Source organism: Cryptomeria japonica, chromosome 5 (genome assembly GCF_030272615.1).
Source record: "Cryptomeria japonica chromosome 5, Sugi_1.0, whole genome shotgun sequence".
Lineage (NCBI taxonomy): Eukaryota > Viridiplantae > Streptophyta > Pinopsida > Cupressales > Cupressaceae > Cryptomeria > Cryptomeria japonica.
The window spans coordinates 39,219,942-39,239,550 of record NC_081409.1 but is presented as its reverse complement, the minus strand read 5'-3'; the positions used below and the strand labels follow the sequence as shown (position 1 = coordinate 39,239,550).

The window sequence follows — 19,609 nt, the reverse complement described above, 5'->3', positions numbered from 1 at the left end:
ATGAAACCAATAATGATTTGGAATGCTATTAAACTTGGATATGGACCCCTTTGTAAGCTTGCACAGATAGTTGCAATGAATACTAGATAGATAGATGAAGATACCAAATGAGGCATAGGGTGATTTTTTAACACTTGATTGAGATACACAATTTGAAAGTTTTGACATAAGAGTTAGACATATAACAACTAATTAGAACCCATTCAACTTGGATCCATAATTAAATTTTAATTTTAAAAATGAAGTTCATTTATTTATATTATACAACTAACCTAGATTAATCTTACAAAATATAGATCTAATTTTAAACATCAAAAAAATCATTTAAATAATAAAAAATATTAATAAAGAATTTAATTAAATTCTAATATTTATCTAAGAATTTGTAAAAAAAAACCTAATTAATCAAAAAAGTTCAAGAAATCACCACAAAATAATATAAAACAAAGAGTAAAAAATGCAAAATATACCAGTTCTATCCATCAAAATGATAGAGAATTTCCAGAGACCAACTTTGAGTTAATAAATATTGAATTTCCCTTGTAACTTCGTTACCATTTCCTAAGAACTGACTTGTTACAGAAGTCGCCACATTCTCTAAAATTAAAACATCAAAGAAGAGCACAAAACGACAGCAAAGAAAGGAGGAGGAGATCGAAAATGTTTTTTACAGCAGTCAGGCTTGTTGGGAAGAAACCCAAGCCAAAGCTAAAACCTATTAATCCCAAGATCCCTCCCGAACAAGCATTGTCTGTTAGCAGATCAATCTTTAATGTCGTGAAGGAGCATGGCCCTCTTAACATAGCAAACGCCTGGGATCGTGTCCAGGTAAGTTTAGAGACACGCACACATACATTTTTTAGTTTTTCTGGATATTTATACATAATTTTCTTTGATTCAGTCCATTTTTCTTCTCACTCACATTCGTTTTTCCAGTTTTTATAGTTATCCTCATTCATTTTCTTAATCCTTAACAGCGATTTGAACTCTTTCCCAGGCTTTGACAAATGATATTTTATAAATGACATTTTAGATCATTCTTCAATTCCACATATCAGGGTTCAGTGTATGCAGCTAAAGTTGTAGTGTTATCTGTTACAGTTGATATTTTGCTTTTAAAAGTATTTCTTACCAAACATGTTTAAATCGTCCCTCTCAAGATTGCGCTGGATTAGGGTTTGGGAATGACTTGCATTAAACTAGTTGAGCTTCACAGTAATGAGTTGTATCCAAGCAGATTCAGAAATTTTTCATGCTTTTTGCTTGGTGAATTTTGGGCGAGGCTAGCTGGGGTTACATTCTTACGCAAACAAGGTTCATTTTAAAAAAATGTACCCATTCAAAACCGGGGCATGCTGGAATGTGCCTGTATTTACTGCATGATAATCGGGCCGCACGCCATGAATGATATGTGCCATCTCTTCACTCATATGTACCCAATCAAACACAGGTCACACTGGAACGTACTATGTATTCATTACATCGCAACCTCCCCATGTACCTGTTGGCGTTGTGTCACCTTATTGCTGTGGGAGGGAGTTGAACTTGGGTCACACTTTTACAAGTGGTCTCCATTAGCTTTGCACTGTAGCGACTTGGAAATCCTAGCAAATTCATTGACTTGTATGGTTCAGATACTTGCCTTGCGTGGTTAATCTTTCGTAAATTTACCGGCCATGCTCAAATGCACATATGCTTATTACACCACAATATTGTCATGTGCACCTCACATTAGGATCAAGAGTCATCTTATCAGTGAAGGGATTTTAATCTGGATAACGCTATTGCGAGCATCCTCATTGTTATCAGACCACAAGCACGTATTAGTTATTTAAGAAGATTAGGTAATTGCTACCACCTTTAGTAGGATTTTGGGGCATGCTCCCCCTTATTGGAGTGAAGGGGATTGGTATCCGAATCATGTCATTTGAGAGTTTCTATTATCATTATGCCCTAAACCCTTGTTCAAGTGGATTTGAATCTTTGGATAATTGATAGAACCTTTGGGGGATTTTTCGGATCATGAGGCATTGACCTTTGACCTGGAGAAACTGGGGAGTGTGGTGAGGATCTTGATTGGTGGGGAATGAATATTGAGAATTTCTTGTTTGTTAATTTCTAGTCCAATCACAAATCTGTGTCTAGGAAGGTTTCCTTCATTTTGATAAATGTTTGTTGGACACAGTACACTTGGGGTTGTGTTGGATGAGACAATGTTCAATATGATCATCAATTGTGCTATGATATAATACTCTATACCATACAATATTTTACTATGGAGCTAGCCATCCAAGATCTAGGAGCTTCAATGAAAGCACAAGAGAGAGACCAAACATGAGAGAATAATTCTATTTTGGAAAAGGATGCAAAAGCACAATATGTGTATGTAAATATGATTCAATATAATGGATTTGGATTACAACAAGGATCCCTTGGTTATATAGGCCAAGGTGAGACATAGGACGATACAAGATTATAACATTTGTCTTAATCTTGTGACTTGAGACATAAAGTGATAATGCCTTGAGGATGCTTTAAGTAAACTAGTGCAAATAGCACCTAAGAGGTAAACCAATCAGGTAATATACTTTTTTCACATTGACACCCCCTTAAGTGCAATTTAGGGAGGATGAGAAAACATTCAAAGATACAATGATGGGTCCCGACTATGAGGGCATGTTAGTTACCCATGTACAAAACAATCTCTCACAAACAAAGAAAATGAGAGAAACTAGTAGGAAAAAAATCCTCTCCAAAAAAGAGAAAACACAAGGTGCTCTCTAGAAGAATGAGAAGGACAAAACCCCATGTGAGGAAAATATCCACTCATAAGAGGGAAGAGACACCATGCAAGTGCCCCTTAAAGTATAATCTTGAGTGTTGGTAGATACTTGACATTGAATGCTGAAGATCATTCAATCTCGTTGAACAATATTCATCCTCTTAGAAAGAAACAAACCAATAATCTATGCAGGCTTTCTTCTTATTCTTGAATTTAATGAGGGAAGATGTTGAATTTAATCTTTTAGATTAAGACAATACTCAGAAAATAGAAATTTATCTTAATTTCTAGATTAATATTAATTGCTGTTAGTGTTAGGATTTTCCAGAATTAAGCAAAAGTAGAGAAATGAACAGAATGAACTCACAACACACAAGTACCCTGGGAAAACCTCCTAGGAGGAAAAACCCAGCAAGAAAGATCCTCAGATCTGATTATGATTTAAGCACAATGTTCTGATTACAACACTTATCTCTGATTGCTGTCCAAACAGCAAGTTGCCAAGGTGATGTAGAATGATGCCCTAGCTGTAGATGACCAAGACACCAATCAGCAGAAGATGACTTCAACAGGCTGAAGCAGCATATAACCAAATGTTTGTTGCAGTTCACCAAGGAGCAGATTCGCCAAGTGTAGAAGGGCAGATTGCATTTAGGAGCAGAGCAGATCGCATTTACTGATATATGTGAGATATGAATTCATTTACTTCATCTTGAAGTACATACATATATATCTTCCTCTTGATGGTAGACCTTTAGGTTGGCTAGCAATAATTATATTTATTTATTAATTTATTTCTCTTTAACACGTTTCATGAGAGACACATTAAGTGGCGTGGGATATAGGGTCGGCCCTATTGGAGGGTGGCATGTGGGAAAGGGCCCAGCCCTATTTGGAAGGTGGCGTGAGAGAAATGGCCCAGCCCTATTGGAGGGTGGCGTGAGAAAGGGCCCAGCCCTAAAGGGCGGATTCCAATGTTGCCTTAGGCAATTGGAATCCGCTCTTCACCCTAATTAAAAACTAACAAAAGAAAGATTAAGATACGTGATATCTCTGAATTTTGCTCAAATATTGCCATGTTGGTACCAAAAGGTGCCACTAACAAGTCAAGTGTTCTAGGCCATACTGATGAATGTAAGAATCTTGAACCTTGTGAAAATAGATGTAGAACATGATCCAAAAATAAAGATGAAGACTTCTCCAATGTTGCTTAAGGATCTCCATGATAATGCCAAGTATTTGACAAATAATCATGTGGAGGAAGAAAAAGAGGGTTTGAAATTGCCCTCATCACATCCAAAGAAGATGCAACTCCATAAGAGTTAACATAAAAAAGAAGATGAATATCCTCAATAGTGTCTTCTAAGTTTACAAGATAGGACTCACAAAAAAAGCCTACAACTTCTGTCCAGTACTCATCCCAAGTAGTTGTATTCGGAAAATGATGAATGTCCTGTCATATTGAATCATTGGAAGCTATGGATGTAACAATACTAGTTTCATTAGAAGCAACAATAGATAGAGGAGATGAAATAGCAACACGTCTCTAAAATCTTAGTTGATGAAAGAACTTCAAGATTCAAATGACCATATTGTATCTCTTTTGAAGAGATACCTGAGTGCGTACGTCAACTGAATTAACAATAGGAGGAAAATGAGAGAAGGTGCACACTTGAGATTGATGATCTACCTGCCTAATTGCAGCAATATCTCTGCTAACCAAGTCCCAAGTAACCATAGAATTTGGTGTGAACTCAACACTCTTCTTTGCTCCACCATGTGTGATTTAATAGATAGAAAGTATATTGGTTGACAATGATGGCACACAAAGAATGTCATTAACTGATCCTTTGTCCATATCAATAGATTCTCTTCCACAAACATGAATGTATGTGTCATTAGCCACTAGGATGTGTGGCAATGAACAAGACTCAAATGAAGAGAACATACTCTACAATGAAGCCATATGATGTGAAATCTCTCTAACTCAAAATCTACAACTGCAACAAGTGCTTGCCTCATTTGCCTTTTTGACTTTGATGAAGAAGAAGAAGATGAACCCTTTGACATAGTTGAAGACATAGATTTGATTCTTCTTAAGAAGATGCTTCGACTCATTAATTTGTTTTGAATACCATTGATATGATCATGTCATGGTTTCTTGCAACATGCACACTTGGCCTCTCCTTTGCAAACGATTCCCCATGTGATGGAGATTCAAAATGTGACTGTGCTTTGCCTTTGTGTGGTTTGTTCTTTTTCTTTTGTTTCTTTTTGGGATTCTTTGCCTATTTCTATACCTTAGGCTTGCTAGCCATCAAAGCTTTGGACTTAGAAAACTTAAGGAGACCCATGTGAAATAACTTCCGTTTTTCTTGAATTAGAATTTCAGAAAATTGATCAAATGTAGGCATGCTATGCCGTCTCCATAAAAGCCAATAAGTGTGAAAGCTAGAAATAAAAAATGCATATTCTTGACGAAGCTTGGACAGAACATTTAGAACCAATCATGTGCCCTTTTTAGCAATACCATAGTTGTGTTATTAGCTCATTGACCTTTGTGACATAGTTTTGGATATTGTCAAAACTATTTGGATCAAGGCTCATGAGTTCATTATCAATTTGACAATCCTTAAGCTTATTGGTTTGACCATACAAATTAGCAAGTCTGTCCCAAGCCTCCTTAGGTGCATTACACTTTTGTAATTGAATTGGCGAGCAAGTAGCTAAGGGCTTTGTTATGTTCAATTAGCCATACCCTCGTTTCTTTAGCATCTGTGGGTTTTGGGTTAAATTCCAATGTACACCTAGTATAACCTTCACCCTTAAGTGATTGCATATCAATGTTCTCTATGTTGAATGGTTTTAAGAAGTTAGGTGAGGGATTTTAGAATTCCTCATGACATAAATTGAAGAACAAATTGCAACCCAAAGAATTGAAAGAAGGTACAATCACAAGATTAGCCCCTCACCTCCCCCTCTTACCCAATTCACTCAATCAAGAATCCACCCTAGTAATATATGATTTTGGCAATTTTTTTTAATACATTTACGACTGCCACTTGCCAAATCAACGAAGTGGTCTTGATCTTAATACATTATAGATGCCAAATTTGGCCATAGAAATGAAAGTGCAAAATTTTAATAGAGAATGAGATCAATTTGATTACACCACTATGTAGTATGCAGAATCATGCATATTCAAAAAAACCATTTGCACCACTATGAAGCTCATAAAATTCTACCCCAAATAAATTGCTTGCGGAAAGGAGCTCGTATGACTAAGAATAGAAAATCTAAAGTTTGTGTGTCAAAATCAAATCACTAACTGTGAGGGGGCAGGTTGGGACGGAGAAATTGGATTATATTAGAAATATTCTCCTAGGGGTTGGAATAGTCTCTTGAAGGTTGAAACCACCGATGGACTTCACAAAATCACTTTCCATTTTCCAAGACTGCCATGTTTGAATCTGAAATTGCCTATTGTGGCAAAAAATTGCTTTCCAATGGACAAGGTGGTAAAGCAATAATTGGGAATTGTTTTGCGGCTGAAACTGTTGAAATATTCTATTGGCATTGGAGGTGACGGCGGGTTGTGCACCATGTGGCACCACGAGGGAGGTAGTGTACTTGCGTAAATAGGGGATGGACTGCGACTTGTGGGTAAAGAAAAAGCCTGTTAAAAAAATTAACTAGCAGATTGAAGGGAAAACTAGTGGACAAAAGGCTACTTTGACACCTGTACACACCAACACTTGCCTAGGATTTGCGCTTGTTCAAATTGTATGATGGAGAGGCTAAACTTTTTTGTAAGGGCTTAGGGTAAAAGTGTTTAAATTTGATGAATTGACAATCATTTCGTATGCTCTCGGGCCTTTTGGACGTGATGGTGGGGTCAAATTTGACCCAAATGTTCCACAAATGTAGCTATCTTCAAGATTTGACAACCACCTTCCAACTTTAAACTCTTGTAGATCTAGGCTCCAATGTCTGATTTGGAAAAAAATTAAAGCTAAATTGATTTAATAGATACTTTAAACTCAATGGTGAGCTCATATTTGATTGACATGCTCTAAAATGAACTTGCAATACAAAGCCACAAAGTCGAACTTGCCCAAAATTTGGTACTTTTACATAGTTCCATGAAGCTTCTTGACAAGGAGATAGGAGGGCGGGGGGACCAAGGGTCTAAGTTTGGGGATGGCAAGGGGATGGTGAGGAAATGGTGGTGCAGGGGTGGTGGGGCAATAGTTTGGTGGTGCAAATACATATAGTACTTTAAAAATTAGTTATAAAAAGATGTGTAAAGAATAAGTATAAGAATTACAAATGAAACTTTAGCACACTAAGTAAAGTTTAAACTATTAAATGTTAAAAACATGGCAATCATTGCATTGAATATTAACAATGGTGGGTGGAGGTTTGGGAGCAAATATCCTATTAGGGTCAAAGGGTAGTGCCTCTCATGGGGGTAGATCTCACAATGGGGTCAAAAAGGTATTGCCCCTTGTAGGGGTTTGGGGGTAGAGCCCACAATGGAGTTCTTTGTTGCATTCCCCGTCACAATAAAGGGCGGGGTCAAGGGGCTTGTTCCTTGTTGTGATATAAGGCAGGGTCAAGGGGCAAATCACTCACTACCAAGTGCAAATTAAGGCCTTTAAAACTAGACAAACCTCTATGGTGAATCTCAATTTCGCAATTCTATCACTTATTTTTTGTTAGACCAAGTCATTACTAATTGTGAAACTTAAGAGTGATTCGAAATGAGGCTTAGAAGTTAGATGTCCGTTTATAAGTTTTTTGGGAGTGCTTAGGGTTTGGGTTGAGCCCATACACCATTAGGGTAAGATTTTGTATCACACAAATTGAAAAGCATATTTGTTTTTTAAAAAATCTTGAATTTTTTATTTCATTGCCATGATGGATGCCTGGAAGTCCTTGGGATGAATAAGAGACTCCTTAGAGTCTCCTAGACTTCTTGGGGACGTCCTAGAGTCCTCAAGCCATCCTCAAACTAGGGGGCATCTTGGAAATGTCCTCTCCAAGGTTTTGCATCCAATGGCCGTCCTTGTCGCTGTCTTAGAAATGCGGGGGTTTTAGGGTGGGATGCGTCCCTATTGAACACTGCATTTTTATCGTTTTTAAAATTCTTCAATGCAAGAGAAAAGTGTATCCTACTTTTCAAGAGCACCTTAGATCTCTCTAAAAGACTAACGAGAAGCAATCCCACAAGTTCTGATACTGGATTTAGATTACAATGTATGCTTTGGTTATATAGGCGAAGGTGAGACATAGAACAACATAAGATAATGATGTGTTTTAGTCTTATGATTTGAGACATGAAGTAATAATGCCCCAAGTAAACTTAAGTGAACTAGTGTGAATAGGAACTAACAGGTAAACCTGTTAGAAAATATATCCCGTTCATGCCAGCGGTATGGTATGGGCCCAATTGTTTTGGTGTTAGAAAAATTTCCTAGCAGCAGCAAATGAATAAATAAGCAGATGTCTAATCACGGACAGGTAAACAAGACAAGGATTAAATATACAAAGATTTTTTGGTAAATTAAACATGATTAACCCAACAGACCAATGTTGGAATAATACACTGGAAATTCCAGAAGATAAACATAATTTTGTGAGATTCAAAGAGTCGCAGCAGAAAGGCAAAAGATGGAATGGATTTTGACAAGGTGTGGGTGCTGCTTTTGCCTGGCCTGTAAGACTCCTACAAAACTCCTAAAATGATATGCCATTGAGATTCAAAGGGTTTGTACAACTTCATCATCTTTAATCATCTGTTTTGCTGCTTGTGAAGTCAGTTTATTGTAAGTGATTTATTCCTATCAAAGAATATATTGATACATGTCCAATGAGTAACTGCCTTTTTTCTAATGATGACTGCATAGCTGACACAAGATTCTGACATTTTTATTCCATTGTTGATGATTACCACAAGAGTGCCCTTTCTTTAGGCATCATAATGTATGTAATTTGTTTTAATTTTTATATCCTTTTATCAAATGTACACTTAGATCAATGTTGATTATTTAACTTCAATATTGATACTTTCAAGAGCTATTTTGAATCTAACATTGCACAGGTCTGTAAATTACTATATTAGTTATTCTAGTTGGCCTTTGACAAATTTAGAACTTAGGCAAACAGTTGGAACCATCTTGGCTACCATGTGAAAAAATTGTATCATTCATAATCAGGTACTAAGTTGGGGAAACCGCAAAACAGCTTGTTTTAGATGATGTTTTAAAAATGGAAATTAATCAACTTTTTAGGCAAATTTGGTGAATTTCATCTTTGCTTGTTGATTCCAGATTCTATTTACGTTTACCGTCATCTTTCAATAGCTCAACTCTGCATGATACACTTTGTTTTGCAGTGACTCTTCATGATTGGCAATTTGTTTTGCAGTGATACACCTTATCTACAATATGTTTTCATTCATTTGCAAGGTTTTAGCTCTTAGGCGATGGGTTTTCTATACATATAGAGTAGGTTATGCATTGTTGAATATATGCCAAAATCATTTTTATTCTTTTGGAGTTCTTGAACTCTTAGTGAGCTTTTTGCTTGCCAAATGTAAACTTGGTTATTGATTGTTTATGCTTCACGGCTTTTGTCAAGCATTCTAAATGTTCAATAAAACATTAGATGTGGATCTTGTACTTAGAAGAAATGACAGGGAGATTGTTTTACTTCTGTAATTGGCATGTAGAAATTGACACAACCTCGATGCCTGCATGCTTTGTTTCAAGAGATCAAACTTATTTTATAATCTGTTTTTTTTGATGATTGCATTCTTTAATCCTATTAGATTCCATTCTCATTTAGGCTGACGATCAACTGGAAATGACAAAGAATTTCATTGATGAAGGAAGTAGGAGAACATGTCTATTGAAATGATGTTGTAGAAATGTTAAAGTGGTATTTTGAGGAGGTTTTAGGGATCAAAAGACTTAATAAATATTTCAACTTTCAAGCATGACAGATGCAAATATTATAGTACATAATCTTGAAGCCATTGTAATTCTTTCAAGGTTCCAGGGAGGAGTGCTGTAGGATGTTGTGCTTAACAAATGTTAAAATAATAAATCTATGATATCATTTGTGTCCTTTTAGTTTTGAAGCATCGAATTTGGGGAATTTGATCAACCAAATCCATATTTGGTGGTGATAAGGTTGGTGTGTTTGCTCTTAAAATGATAAAATAATAATTTGTTTTATTAAATCCATCATTGTTACAATGTTTGATAAGGCATTCATGGAGTAACAAATTATCGTATGAGCTAGGCTCCTAGTATTCTTCTCTGATTGTGGTTTGATATAAATTGTTGAGTGGGTTTTACTAGTAGAGATTTCAAAAAAGTATTTAAAAATTTTTAAAGATAGCATGACATGTATGATATTGTAGACACCTAAACTTGATCACTTACATTTGATCAATTTTATTCTCCTTATTCGACTATCTTCCCCTAGCCTGTTAATTAAATAATTTGTAATAATTTAATTAACATACGATAACTTCTTGTAATCTCCTAACTAAGCTCCTCTAGACAATTAATGCTCCTCGAGACAATTAATTTAATTAATTGGTCTTATTGCCTACATCTCTTAACCCTTCAACTATGCAATTAAATAAATCCCCATGTTTATTTAATTAAGTTCACTTTTCTCATTTTCCTCCATATGCGAATTAAAAAGAAAATTTTAATTCATGCCTTTTCTCTCTCATCTTGTCACATCCTCCATCATGGGGATTTATTTAATTAAATAAATCCCCATGTTTATTTAATTAAATTCGCTTTTCTCATTTTCCTCCATATGTGAAATAATTTTTTTAATTCATGCCTTTTCTCTCTCCTCTTGTCACATCCTCCATCATTTCCCCCTTGTCTCTAATTCCCCTTCCTAATCAGCCTAATTACTCTGCTAACCATGTGCACTTTCCTTCTATATGATTAGGGAGAGGGTCAACCCTTGCCATAAATGGCCAACTCATGCCCCACTTGGCCTTAAGGGCTATCCACCTTTACATGGGTACCTTCCCCTCTTGACCCTTCCAAGGAATTTAAAATTCCTTTATTCCTCATCCCCATGTACTTTAGAGTATGGGGACAAGACATGCCTTTATGGCAAGATCTTCTCCATTCTCCAATGTACCTTCTTGCAACCATCACCTCTTCTCATTCATCTGCCTCTCAACAAGTGTCAAACTCTCATGCCTTGAGAGATCAAAATCCATTTCCACCATTGATCTTCAACATTCAGTCTTAGCCCTTCATTCCATCTCCCCTCATTCATATTACCAAAACACTTAGCCATTTCTCCATATGCAACAACCACTATCTACATGCAAATTTGATCTTTGAACCCTTATGCTGCTAAAATCGTGAGCACACATTGAATCTACTATCACAGGGCAAATCGTTGCATCAAGGAGAACATCATACCTCGTTTTTGACAGGTTTTGTGTTGGTTTGATCCCTCCTTTCGCCTCATCTTGATTGTTGCTTGTTTTTGTTGTTTTTGAGAGATTTATTTTTAATTTCATTCCTTTGAAAACATAAAACATAGCACACAGATACATGCTCTCCTTTGACTTTTACTAAGAAACCATAATTTGTAGAAACTTTTCCTTGGAGAATTATGCTACATGTAAGATAAACCACCTGTGTCTTAATAGTATTGAGGCTTATTCAAGTTCCAACAAGTCAGTGGCCTTGAGATGAATATTGGAAGAGAAAGGACAAGCAGGAATCAATATATTGCCAGATTGATATCAATTTACAAATTAGACAAGAAAGGTTCCATAAATATTAGTTTTTGTTTTCATGTGATGCATTGAATCAAATGAAGGTACATGGAAAATACAGGATTAATGATTTGAATTCACTGTACTTTAAAGAAAAGTAATAACTCAAGCTGTAGCAATCGTGGGCAGACACATGCTTCTAGGAAAAACCTTCATAGCACTTGAAGAAATTGATAATGCAGTACATTGAGGAGGTAGTCAACCAAGCATTGATCCAAAAAGACCAACATTCTGGTTTATGTGCAAAGGAAGCCTTGAATAATCCGTGGAAGCAAATTTTTTAGCAAACCAAAACATAAAAATATTGTCAACTTCCTGGGATAAAATCAGAGAACAGAGAAAATATCGGAAACCTTTAAAAATGCAGAAAGAAAAAAGAGAGAAATAACTGATGTTTGTAATAGTTAAAAGCCTTCCTAATTACATAGCAAGACTGTGTAGACAATAAATTTTATAATATGGAATTTTTTCATAAATTTTGAGATGTTGATTACAGTTCACACATCATTGTGCATTACTACATGGTTTGACTTTGAAGTTCGAGCCCCCAAATTGAATTAGTAAAATTATAAACTATATATTTGAAAATACAAATGTCATGCTACAAAGTACAAACTACAAAGTAACACACAGTGTGTGATGTCCTATGCTAAATGCATACAGAAATCAACCTAGAAAATGATAAAACAGAATTTTTCTTTTATCTTTATGATAACACATACATTCAAATGGAAATAATTAATCTAATATAACTCACTAGAATACCTAGCATACAGATCTGAATCCTGGAGTGCCCTAGGCACCCAGCGAATTACAAATAGATCGCCCTGCTGGTCCTGGACGTTCTGCATGGTACTCCTATTATTCTACACTAGAGGATTTTTGGCCCTAAGGCTGTAAACAGGTGCAAACTTGAAGGGTTTTGTCCTCAAGCTGTCAATCTTCCTGAAGCTCTAGTTGAAGTTCGTTTATTCATTTTCCCAAAAAAATCATTCTCCCTTGACTTCAGCACTCCATATATCCCCAATTCCAGCGATCCCAATCAATGGAAATCAATTCCATAAATGGTTGGAGTTAACTCCTAACTAAACCACCAATTATGGGTATTAACTGAACATCAACTTCCTTATTTTGCTGTGACAACTGACCGAGCAACTGGGAAACTTATTCACCTTATTGAAGCTGAAGACTCAGTCCTAACCAACTAACTGCTGACAGAATTTTTACAACTATTTAACTACTGACAGAACTCCCATTCAGTGTTCAGATTAAATAGGGGACATTACAAAGTGGATGAAACCAATGAAGTTAGCTGCAATGAAGTGTCACCATTGGGGGTTACAGTTCTTGATGATGAGGTTCTAGCATTCTGCTCACTTGTAATTTGATTCAACCGCTCTTAATCAAATACCTCAGCCATCGTAAAGATATCAAAGTTTTTCTTCTGAAGAAGTGGCTTTTGATCTGAAAGCAATTCTTAGTCTGGATCAATCTTGTCAAGGCCAATCGGCTGATCATCCTTGACACTCCCTGATATAATCAAATTTAATTTATTGGTTTGTTACGTATACAAAACAAGGCTAATTTTTCTTGCTGCAGGCAAACCCATACTTGCAAAACTCGGCGAGCAATTCAAAAACTCGCGAGTAATCGCGATCCATAATGGCGCGCGAGTTAATCGCGGAAATACTTGGGGCGATTTTTTCATATACTCGCCGCGATTTTTTTGGCAAATACTCGCCGTTAATGGCCAAAACCCGCCCGAAACGCGGCACAAAATGCGAGAAAAACGCGACTTAAGTCGCAGGCAAAAAAAAACCGAAGTCTTTATTCCATTTCGTGGCTCGCGCGACTCCGGAAGGCAAAAAACGCCACGCGATTTGCAGTAGGGTTTGCATTTGCACGCGCGACCAGGTTTTTACTTGTTTATTCGTGATCTTTTTGTATTGTTTTATTTCGAATACACAGTCATTTTGACTGTGTAATACACAGTCATTTGAAATGACTGTGTATTACACAATCAAAATGACTGTGTATTGTTTGCATTTGCACGCACGACCAGGTATCTTTTTGTATTGTTTTATTTCGAATGACTGTGTATTACACAGTCATCATTAGATTCATTACACAGTCACAGTCATTTGAAAATGACTGTGTATTACACAGTCACAGTCATTTTCAAATGACTGTGTAATACACAATCATTAGTAATTACAGTCATTTCAAATGACTGTGTATTACACAGTCATCAGTCATTTGAAATGACTGTGTAATACACAGTCATTTGAAAATGACTGTGTATTACACAGTCACAGTCATTTCAAAATTCAAATGACTGTGTAATACACAGTCATTTCAAAATGACTGTGTATTACACAGTCACAGTCATTTCAAATGACTGTGTAATACACAGTCATTTCAAATTTTCAAATGACTGTGTATTACACAGTCATCATTACACAATCATAGTCATTTCAATTTTCAAATGACTGTGTAATACACAGTCATTTCAAATTTTCAAATGACTGTGTATTACACAGTCATCATTACACAGTCACAGTCATTTCAAATGACTGTGTATTACACAGTCATCATTACACAGTCACAGTCATTTCAAATGACTGTGTAATACACATTCATTTTCAAATGACTGTGTATTACACAGTCATCAGTCATTTGAAATGACTGTGTAATACACAGTCATTTCCAAATGACTATGTATTACACAGTCATTTTGAAATGACTGTGTAATACACAGTCATTACAGTCATTTCAAATGAGAAATGACTGTGTATTACACAGTCATTATAGTCATTTCAAAATTTCAAATGACTGATGACTGATGACTGTGTAATACACGGTCATTTGAAATTTTGAAATGACTGTGTAATACATAGTCATTTTCAAATGACTGATGACTGTGTAATACATTAATCATTAATGTACATTGTAATTAATGACTGTGTATTACACAGTCAATTGTGAAATACTCATAGTCATTTGAAATGACTGTCAACTGTGTAATGTCAATGTGTAATATGTATTAAAGTATTTCATTTAAATTTAAATTTGAAGTTAAAAACTTAAAAAAATACACAACCAACTAAAAATTTTAATTTTAGAGAGTCATCTATTAATAGATGACTGTAAATAAAATACAGTTATACAGTCATTGTAATTTTTGGATGTTTGTGATTTTTTTTGGTAACAATGTTATTTATCTCTAAATGTTGCCTCTCTTTTGCTAGGTTCTTTTCCACATCTTTTTGAAAGAAAATAGATTCAGCTTCTACAGTTAAAGTTGGTGGCAAAAAGAGAGACCCTTGTTGGAAACATGGGAGACCAGGTCCAAAACGAGGAGATGTTTTTTGCAACCATTGCAAAAAAATTGTAAATGGTGGCATTAATAGGTTCAAATATCACCTTGCAAAAATTCAATGCCGAGATACCACAAGCTGTACGGAATGTACTGAAGAGGCTACGAGAGATGCAATAGCAACGCTTGAAGCATATGATCAAAGGAAGGCAACAAAAAAGAGAACAACAGAGGCAATGGCAGCCCCAAGGGCAGATTTGAGTTCCATGGGGTCACATACAGATGTGGGGACATCTGGTTCTTCCCTTGGGCCACGGATAAGAGCAAAGGGAACTTTGGACAGCAACACGGAAAACTTCTTTATTCCACGTAACACTCCTGGTGCACAACCTGGATTGCTTGGCACTGCATGGAATAAAGAGGCTCACCAACAAGCCAAGGTGGCGTGTGCTAGATTTTTTATCTACAACGATGTTCCGTTCAATGCTATTTCTAGTCCATCTTGGGACCAATTGGTCACCGCGTTGACTGTGGCAGGTAAGGGGTTCAAATCCCCAAGCCGTTACGAGGTAAGTGGACCGTTATTGCAGGATGAGGTCCAAAACACTCATGCATTAGTGGAAAAGCAAAGGACTATTTGGGAAAAGAATGGCTGCACCATTCTTTCTAATGGATGGACAGATGGTAGGAACAGGACACTCATCAACTTTCTAGTTGCTTCAGGAGGACAGTTAGTATTTTTAAAATCAATTGATGCCTCCAATGAAGTGAAGAATGCGGAGACCTTGTGCAACATGTTGGATGAAGTGGTGATGGATGTGGGAGTGCAGAATGTCATCCAAGTTGTGACTGATAATGCAGCTGCATATGTGGCAGCCGGCAAACTTCTAATGGCTAGACATCCGACATTATTTTGGAGCCCTTGTGCTGCCCATTGTCTTGACTTGCTCCTTGAGGACATAGGGAAACTAAGTTGGGTAAAGAAAGTGGTTGAAGATGGAAGGAATATCACCAAATACATCTACAATCACACATGGGTCCTGAATCTTATGAGAGAGCACACTGAAGGTAAGGATCTTGTGCGGTCGGGGGTCACACGCTTTGCTACCAATTTCCTCACCTTGCAGAGCATACTTGCTACATTGCCCAACCTGAAGCGGATGTTCGTGAGTGAAAGATGGTTGGGGAGTCCTTATGCTACAAAGCTTGAAGCAGAGAAGGTTGTGATTGCCATTTTTGATACTAATTTTGCCAAGATAGTGGAGGAGATCATCAATGTAAGTTTTGAAACTTTAATTGATGATTTATTATTTAATTTTCTAATATTTCAATCTGCTGATTTTGTTAGATTTTTTATATCTAGGTGTCGGAACCGTTGGTGAGGGTGCTACGAATGGTGGATGGGGATCATAACTCCATGGGGTATCTATATGAGGCCATGGATAAGGCCAAAGAGGCGATTCAACACTTGTATGGGTCAAACAAGACCAAGTATGAACCCATATGGCGCATAATTGATCGGAGGTGGAACCATCAACTCCACCAACATATTCATGCTGCTGCCTACTTCTTGAATCCCAAGTTTTTTTACTCTCCGAGTTTCAGAGCAGATGCAGAGGTTAGAATTGGCCTTGACACATGCATTCGGAGATTAGTTGATGATGAGATCCTTTGAGACCTGATACTTGATGAGTTGCAGAGTTATAAGAAGGCCTTAGGGGAATTGTTTTCTTCACCTGATTGCAAACGTAGGAGAGCCACCTTACGACCAGGTAAAAAAAAACATATGTTTAATTTTTACCATTTATTTCTCTCTTTAAGATTATTGAAATCTTTACAAGTTATAAATCACATTTTGTATCCTTGCAGATTTGTGGTGGGAAGATTATGGTGCCACAACGCCTAATCTTCAAAAGCTTGCCATCCGCATATTATCACAGCCTTGTAGTGCTTCTGGTTGTGAGCGCAACTGGAGTGTTTTTGAGAACATCCACACAAAAAAGCGCAATAGGTTGACTCAACAACGCTTGAATGATCTTGTCTATGTGCGGTACAACATTCGATTACATGAGAAGAAGGTGCTAGGGCAAGATTCACATGAAGCACTTGACTTGGATGACATTGATCCATATGCAGCAGAATGGGTTGCTTCTCCTGATGATGTTGATAATGATTTGGATCCATTCCTTACTAATGAGCAGCTGAGTGAGTTGGAGAGGGCAAGAGAGGAATGGGATGCGGAAGTGGCAGCACGTGAGGAGGAGCAGGAGGTTGATCATGCAGCAGAGGCACCTGTTAGTGTTGAGGATGTTGCCACTACTTCAGCACCACCCACCCAGCGGCCACAATCTGTTTTGAGCTTTAGTCGTAGACGCAATTTATGATTTCTTATTTTCATTGATACCAAACTTTGAAATTGATATGTAATCAGAATTTCAGAGGTTCTTGTTTTGTGGTCTATGACTTATAACTCTATGAGACTGTCACTATGATACGTTGATATGTATTGAACTCTTATACATATGTTGCACTTGGTTTTTGGTTTATGCTATGATACTTGCATTTGTTGCTATGTATTACCAAAAAAATTTGATTTATATATCATGGAAATCATATATGTTATACAAATTTGGTGTAAATGTGTGTTTTTGAATTATATATTAAAAAAAAATGTATTTTCAAATGTTCGATAAAGTTGCCGAGTTTTTTGCCGAGTTTTGGCGAGTCCCGAGTTTTTAAAATTTTCTGGCCTTGCCGAGTTATTGCAAAATCCGAGTTTTTCAAGCTTGGGCAAACCAACATTGAAGTCCTCGAAGGTTTACTGAAACTGCACCCTAAAAACTTAACAACTCAGTAAAAACTTACAGAGCAGAATGGTACAAAATTGCAGAGCAGAATGAGTTATAAATCATGGCCCACAAGCATATATAAGTAAAAGATGATATCACCTAAATATTGCAATCAATCATGAGCTTCTCAGTCAAAATGTCGTTGATTTGTTTTTCAATCAAAATATCGTGGCATTTTTGCGAATTTCTTAATGCCTGCAGCAAGAAATGATATCTTTTGATGCTATTTTACAATGATTGAGTCCAAACCAATAGAAGTTAGTGCTTGTCACAGCTGGGTGAGCTTGAACCAGAGATAGAAAGATGCATTGGAGGGAGCATGATAAGTTACCAAAGCAAAGTGCTGTTAGAAATCTCTCTGTATCATTCACATGGGATTTTTGAAGTGTTAGAAAGATGATCAGTTATATGTTAGATTTCTAGGGCCAAGTAAAAATAATCAATGCTGCAAAGTGCAAACGTTACAGGAACTTAAATCAAATTCTGTTCTAGATTATGAAATGAAGCACTGGTCTTTATAAACTACCCTAGGTTGAACACTCACTGAATGTATTAAGTTTTAACTTCTTCACGCTCTGTTTTAATGCCAAAATACAGACAGGGTTAAACCTTTAATACGACTGTCATCTCTGGGCTTTAATTTACTGCAAATTAATGATTTTGGGCACACTTCATTCTCTAAATCAAATAGAAACAGAAGAACAATGCATATGAAGTTAGATGAATACTAAAAATGAGGCAGAAGGAGAACGAGTGCATAAAAAGACTATTCATGACAATCTCACTGGCTAACATGCATATTAAAGCAATAGGCTTTCAACAGAATCAAGGCTACAAACAAGCAGTATTTCTCATTGTCATCATGCTTGTTAAATAGGTTTACATAGGCAAGCCAAGTCAGCTATCCATGAAACAAACTTTAGAAACAAACAAAAATGAAATCTCAACAATGCACCAAATTTAGCTGCTTATTTAAATCACTGACTACATATCTAATGCTAATAATATCTAACACTTTCTCCCCTGTCAGGCCCACTCCTTAATTACTAAACCATATACAATTCAAGTTTATTCTAGCTAGGTGGTTGGGTCATTATCTCTGCAATCTGCTCCTTCATAAGATAATAATAACAATGCAAACATCTCCAATGTTGACCAATTGCCAAATGTAATGGTGATGAACTTCAATTTGTTTGGTTTTGGCATGATAGACTAGATTCTTCACCATCCCAAGGTGTAATGTCCCCTTCCTAATTTGCCCTAGAATTTTCCCTAAAATCACAATTGCAACAAATTAGGGTTAGGGTTACATCCTACCAAATAAATCTCTCTTTAATAATGCAATCCTAGATTTTTAGTCCTGCAATCATAACATGAACAACATATGCAAATACACACATATATATTATACATTAGGGTTAGGTAATATTGTAAACATCATTTGTGAATAAATCTATGGTTAGAGCAAGGAAATTATATATTCCTCATTACACAGCAAGTCTGATTTGTAAGTGAATCTCACCCATAGAAGATATGGAGTAAGGAGGTAGGGTAGGGTGCCCTAAGATAACTGTTCTCCCTCCATGCAGTCCTCCCCCACACATCCATGGCTGTAGATCCTTATGTTTATTAACAATCCCTCAACGTAGGGTTTGGAAGGGAAATTGCAATAGGGTGCCCTTAGCCGTTGCCGTTCTCTTCCTTTCACAGTGCAATAGGGTTCCCTACTAGCTGTTGTCCCCACTGGCCACTGTATCAGGGTGTACTAAGCTGTTCTCCTTAATTGCAGATTCCTTCCTTACCCTACATGATGGATAATTATAATCATATTA

The 19,609-nt window shown here is 36.6% G+C and overlaps 2 protein-coding genes across 2 annotated transcripts in view; both read left to right on the top strand.

Annotated features, from left to right (window-relative positions):
• The first annotated feature begins 500 nt into the window (after positions 1-500).
• The window catches only part of LOC131057417 (uncharacterized), a 33,757-nt gene continuing 14,648 nt past the window's right edge, over positions 501-19,609 (top strand). Inside the window, exon 1 of the mRNA XM_057991596.2 lies at positions 501-828. Within this exon, the coding sequence (XP_057847579.2) occupies positions 661-828 (168 nt within the window). The 5' untranslated portion in view covers positions 501-660. The remainder of the gene's footprint in view (positions 829-19,609) is intronic.
• On the top strand, positions 15,976-16,694 carry LOC131876274 (uncharacterized). Its single transcript, XM_059221180.1, has 2 exons — positions 15,976-16,205; positions 16,292-16,694. The coding sequence occupies exons 1-2, from the start codon at positions 15,978-15,980 to the stop codon at positions 16,601-16,603; spliced, it is 540 nt and encodes a 179-aa protein (XP_059077163.1). The 5' UTR covers positions 15,976-15,977; the 3' UTR covers positions 16,604-16,694.